Below are 6,270 nucleotides of genomic sequence, written 5' to 3'. Positions count from 1 at the left end.
ATAGTCTCTACTTGTCAAGAACACATGCATAACGTATCGCTGTTCTGCATCATTTTGACCATACAGACCATAGTCAGACTCAGAACATATAACAACCAAAAATGGTAATCTGTAGTTGAGAAATTATTTACAACTGTGCATTCTTTAATTATCTCATTTTAATTTTATTGTCATTAAAGGCAAATTTAAGGTGTTTCATTTTTAGATTTTTTTTGGGGGCTCGGGTGAGTATTTATGAATTCCAAGAAAACCCTTAGAAATGGGAACAGTAGAAAGTGTGTGGGAAGGGGGGGGGGGGATTTACATGTGAATTGGGTTCCCAGCCTGGATTTAAACTCTTAACATTGTAATGGAGAACAGAGTTACAGAATGAGATTAAGCCCCAATCTGCATTTAATGGAGCAGATCTGAGGCCGGCCTCTACTTGAACCCTGGTTTGTGAGAATGTCACACAGAGCAGTCTATTTGACATGTCACCTAACTGGTGAGGACCACCGTGCTTTGATTGAGTTTTATCAATTATCTTTGTGAGGGAAAACACTTCATGCAAAGAAAGGGCTGCAGTGACATTCAATTGAGTGTGTGAGCCTGCCTTGCTCCTGCCAGGCCAGGGAACTGTCTTGCATGTGACAAGATTAAAGGAGAAAACCCAGCTGGAATGTATGTGACATCCAGGGACTGTTTCATAAAAGTGTAAAACTGATGTCATTCCGTGGATTTATTTGTGCTACAAAGACACCTGTACCGTTTCTATGCACATGCAGAGAGGAGATATATATATTCATCACGAATGCACTGACATGCATCTCATAAATCATTAACCACCTAATTAAAAATGGCAAAAAATTGCAGATCTGCAAGTTCGCTGTGAGTTTGTAGGTTTTCAATTCGAGCCGTTTCTGAAATGTTCTGAAATTGTGGGGACATTTTTTTTTAATCTTTGGAAAATGATTGACACCCCCAACATATGTATGCCAGGGTGAAATTGTTAATTTCAATGACTGACGATGATGATTGTCTATTGCTAAACAAATTATATTTCTATTTATTTGTAGCCTATGTATTTTTTTCCTCTGGATTATACAATTCTACAACAAATCAATCTATCCATGGAGAGGGCATGTGAAACACATGAAAAGCTACTACTAATACATTTGTTTTTGTTTGATCTTATAGTACAGTCAGTCAAAAATGCTGTTATCTTGCTAAAAACAACAAAAACTCAATGGGACATCTTTAAAATGACCATGGTAAAACTCCTTCAAATAAATTACCACACACAATGGCAGCATTCCATGTAAAGTGCAAACTGAATAATATCATGCCCTCCAATTAAATGAGATGTTACAGAGAAGACCTTATCATCACACCTTAGAACAATTGGAGGAGGGCTTCAGTTTGTGAGGTCAGCATTTGGTTGAAATTGGGTGAAATTATGAGTAGCCCACCCCTTCACCTAATAGTCAATGTAATCCCCCCATCGTCAGCCTCCCCCTCCTCCCTCCCACCCCATCTCCCCTCTATTGACTGGCTCTCCTGCATTAAGAGACCCCGTTGAGAGGATCCATACACTCTATAAAGACAAGATGCAGCCCAAGCGCCTCTGATATGATCCTAAGGATTTAAAGCGTGCGCCTCCTCTTCTCTCCCCAAACTTCAGTAGACACGTTCGTTCGACTGATTGAGTCAAGTGCTACTTCTCGTGAAAGGAAACCACATTAATTGGGATGCCAGCAGTGCCAGTGCACTGCACTCCTGCATTTTTTTGTTTACCAAGAAGAGGACCGAGGGACAACTGAATGAACCCAGGATTACCTTGACTTGTACCGTACGACTGCCTTCCAGAGTGTCGGGGTCGATCTTGATCTCCATCCCGTGCTCTCTCGCGGATCGAGCCCCAACTCTCTCTCCCCATCAGACCCGCCGTGTGTCGGTGCCTCTCGGCGCAGCTTGTACCGCAGGTGCGTAAAGGAAGAAGTGCTGATCTGAAGTACTGATCTGAGGGACAGATGGCTGCGCTGGCGATACAAAGGACGGACAACTTTTTGCACAGCTTTTTACAGGTTGGTGGCATAATAACAGCGTCCTCACAATTACACTGCACTAAAATAACGCACTGTGCCTTGCCCTTTATCGTACTGGATGCGGAGTTAAAGCGCAACAATGTTGCAGCCTTTGCCTGGTTACAATATCTTTCGCTCAAAGTTTACCGGAGTTGTCTTTGATTGATTGATTACTTACTTTATTAACAGTTTGCAAAAAAGTTCTATACAAAAGGATGCTGAAAGGATTAAACCCAAGAAAGCACTATGGCGCTTGTCTCCATTTGGGTCCATGTGTATTCAATTCTGATAATTAATAGTCTTATAATTAATTTGGGGGGGAAAAATCCATGAATCTTAAGTTACATCCTACAACATATTAGGTATTTTTTTTCTTCTTAAATATTGCTTATATTGGTCAATGTATAATTGTGGAATAGGTGGTAGGTAGCCTATGCGGTAGTGACGTAGGCCTATTATATTGGTTAATGAGTTTACTGATTATTGACACCTGGTATCAATCTGGCCCTTTCCTCATAAAATGGCGTTTGACCACGGGTTTTGTAACACACTGATGATGGAAGAATTGAAAATTGAACCTGTCTCCTTTAGTGCACTTTTTGAGATGGAAACTGTAAGCATAACCGTTTATAATTATGATAGCCATCAGAATGCATTTTGATGATATTTTCAGCATTGTGCAGGTCGTATCACAATATAATACTAGAAAGCCTATATTTATTTCAAGTTGAGGTAATTGAAATAGAGAGGAGGATAGTTTAGCTTCAACCGTTGACATGAAAATTCACAGAATATTTGTTTTTGGGACAAAGGACACTACTCATTATTTAAAATGTTGCACTCCCATTATTAGTCATTTTTAAAAAAAAGATTCAAATTTTGTGTAAGTAAAATCTCGAGTTATTAACTGATGTTTTTGTATGTTTCCTCCACTCAGGACCGAACCCCCAGCTCCTCTCCAGAAGGAGCACCCAACACCCTGTCTTTCTTGGCCACAACCTGCAGTCAAGCCTGGCAAGTGGGAGGCCCCATGGGCTCAGAGGGTTCCCAGTTCCCCTACGATGGCACGGTGAACTCTTCATCGGGAATGTTTCAGCTCTGGAGTAATGACATGGCACCCAGCTCCGCCCTCAACACCCATCAGATGGCATTCACCGTGCCCAAAGTCCAGTTCCCCGGGCACATGCAGTCTGGCTTGGGACTCCATCATCATCACCATCATCACCACCACCACGAGCTGCCCCTGACCCCCCCGGCGGACCCCCCCTCATCCTACTCCTTTGAACTCTCCCCCGTCAAAGTGATTTCGTCCCAGCCGCAGGGCACCAGCCCCTATTACCCTCAGCACAGCTCTGTGGGACAGAACTTCCCCAGCTTCCTCCAGAACTCCTCGGCCAGGCATCATTTGCCGGGGGGACACGTGGACGAGGGACAGCAGTGGTGGAGCCTGCCGCAAACCAACGGCAGCCCCTCCAGCCATCCCTTCTCCCTCGGCAGGCAGCTCGTGCTGGGCCACCAGCCTCAGATAGCCGCCCTTCTCCAGGGCACCTCCAAAGGCCTGCTGAGCTCCACGCGCCGCTGCCGCCGCTGCAAGTGCCCCAACTGCCAGGCTAACGGCGGAGGGCTGGAGTTCGGCAAGAAGAGACTGCATATCTGCCACATCCCGGAGTGTGGCAAAGTGTACAAGAAGACCTCTCACCTCAAGGCCCACCTGCGCTGGCACGCCGGGGAGAGGCCGTTCATCTGCAACTGGCTGTTCTGTGGCAAGAGCTTCACACGCTCCGACGAGCTGCAGCGACACCTTCGCACGCACACCGGAGAGAAGCGCTTCGGCTGCCAGCAGTGTGGCAAGAGGTTCATGAGGAGCGATCACCTTTCCAAGCACGTCAAAACCCACCAGAGCAGGAAGAGCCGGTGTGGGTCATCATCGCAACATGGATCCTCGGACCCGTTGCTTGCCAACATAAAGAGAGAGTAAAATGCTCCTCCATTCAGAACTAACAAAACGACAATGAAAACACTGTAGATCTTAAATTCACTGCCGCATGTTTGCACAGGGGTAAGCTAATGGAGCTGCTCTTCATCTGCTGCAGTCGAGGCCATGCTCAGAACTCTTGGAACTGTATTCAAAATTATTTGAAATAATTAGAAACCATTTTGAGAAAAAAATTATGTTTACAATGTGAGAAAAGGGTTTCCACATAGAAGACTTGAAGCCTTTTTTCCATGTGAGCTGGAAACAATGGGTTTGCTGAATTTCATGTGGCGTTTAAAATTCAACACAAAAATTATCTTGACTGAAACTGAGTGAATGCCTTTGAACATTTTAAAATTCTTTTTTTTTTACCAAACTGCCATCAAAGTGTCGACCTTATTTCAACTTTTTTTAAATCAATATTTGTGATGTACATTTTGTGATGTAAATATTTTTATTAATGTGCTGGAAGTAGCAGACACTGTGCAAAATTAATAGTTTTACTGTGTTCATTCTACTGTGTTCAAATTCAATTTATGCCTTACTACAAAATAAGATTGCGATAAAAAAAAAGGTTTTCTCTTTAAAAGAAGATGATAATTTGGCACAATGCCTTGTGCAGTTCATAATTAGAATTTTAATACATAAATACATTTTTGAAATACAACTATGGGCCCATTACATATTAATTCCATCGGCTCGCTGTCAGCATATTTATCTGTATGACAGTATTGCTCTGGATATAAAAAGAAGAATATTTTACAGTTGTAAGTTCTTTGTAAATTATGTATATTTCATGAACGACTTTATTGAATTCCTGTCTGTAAATTATAATAAACCTCATCCTTGCTTAAAATGGATCCACTGGTTCCACTAGTTCCTTGCAGCTGAAATACTTGTAAGTGCCATGAAGAGCTAAGGTTGATAGTTTGAATAAACTGAATTAACCATCTTACTTGGCACCTATTATTTAAATAATTATTCAGAATACAAATGTATAACACTCATTGTGTTGTCGGTGTGAAGGAAGAAATGGCTTAACACCCCCAAAACATTAACCATTTATTTAAATGACAATTATTCGGAATACAAATGTTGCTTATTGTGTTGTTAGGTGTGAAGGAAGAAATGGCTTAACACCCCAAAATATCTAACCATTTATTTAAATGACAATTATTCTGAATACAATTGTTCACTGTGTTGTCGGTGTGAAGGAAGTAACTCGTAACAAAGAGAGACCTCAGGCAGCGGGGCTTTAAAAGATCTTCACACCTCAAAGTAAATACTGAGCCCATAGGTGGCGGGGGTCACTTGTCTCACCTTCTGCAATCAAGTTCACAGCCATGTGGGCATTTAATGAGTGTTTTCTTTCTCTCAATGGAGAAGATTGAGTCAACAGATGCAAACAGAGGGCACTGGAGAGGAATTCCTTCTGAATGGGACCCCTGTTGTTCAGACCCCCTCCGTGGTGACAGGAACTCCCTTTGATTTTGCACCCTTGTGAAAGTTAATACCCTTGCCCCCTCTCCCCCCAGCCTCCATATATCACAGTCATGTTACGATCAGCTCCGCTTTTACTGCCCAGAAAAGGGGCTTTATTCAGAAGGCTAGCCAACCAGATGTCGGCTCATCCAGGGGTTTCATCTCTTTTGTCTCCAAACCCGTTTGAACTCTGATGCACTGAGAGAGCAAGGCAGGCAAAATGCCTCGGTTTTCTGTACGTGGGTTTCATAAACAAAAAAAAGAAGAAAAAATAACATAGGTAAACATTGATGAATACATTGTAAAATCCTTGGTGTCAAGTTAACTCTTGAGACTATAAATGTAACCAAATGGACCCAATCAATAATGTTTATTTGTAACTCACTTATACAGGTACATGTAGCGAAATGTTGGTGCTTGGCAGACAACCGCTCAGCAGCAGCAGGGACTGCGCTGCAAGCAGAAGATCTCCATCATTTGGTTACGATTGTAGAGTCTCAGCGTTACAAATGTCAAATTAACTGTGAGGATTTGACTGTGTACCAGGGTTTCCATAGATCCGTAAAAGTCTTAAATTCCTTTATCTAAAAATAAGGCCTTAAAATGACATAAATCCACGTGGCAAAAGTCTTAAAAATGCCACAGACAGGGAACATAAGATTTAGGATTTATGTTTCTTACAAAAACTGTATATCATACCGCAGCGCAAACTGACAGTCTGTTTGAAATTAACGCATATCACACAGCACG

General features: G+C 42.3%; 1 protein-coding gene across 1 annotated transcript; it reads left to right on the top strand.

Annotated features, from left to right (window-relative positions):
- Positions 1–2,009: 2,009 nt before the first annotated feature.
- Positions 2,010–4,041, top strand: sp5l (Sp5 transcription factor-like; the record flags this gene model as incomplete). Its single annotated transcript, XM_080443783.1, has 2 exons — positions 2,010–2,063; positions 3,001–4,041. The coding sequence occupies 2 exons, from the start codon at positions 2,010–2,012 to the stop codon at positions 4,039–4,041; spliced, it is 1,095 nt and encodes a 364-aa protein (XP_080299909.1).
- Between the last annotated feature and the right edge of the window lie 2,229 nt (positions 4,042–6,270).

The sequence above is a fragment of the Gymnoscopelus braueri genome (genome assembly GCF_963280865.1).
Source record: "Gymnoscopelus braueri genome assembly, chromosome: 12".
NCBI lineage: Eukaryota > Metazoa > Chordata > Actinopteri > Myctophiformes > Myctophidae > Gymnoscopelus > Gymnoscopelus braueri.
Note: the sequence above shows the minus strand (reverse complement) of the source record. Positions and strands in the feature narration are given on the sequence as shown.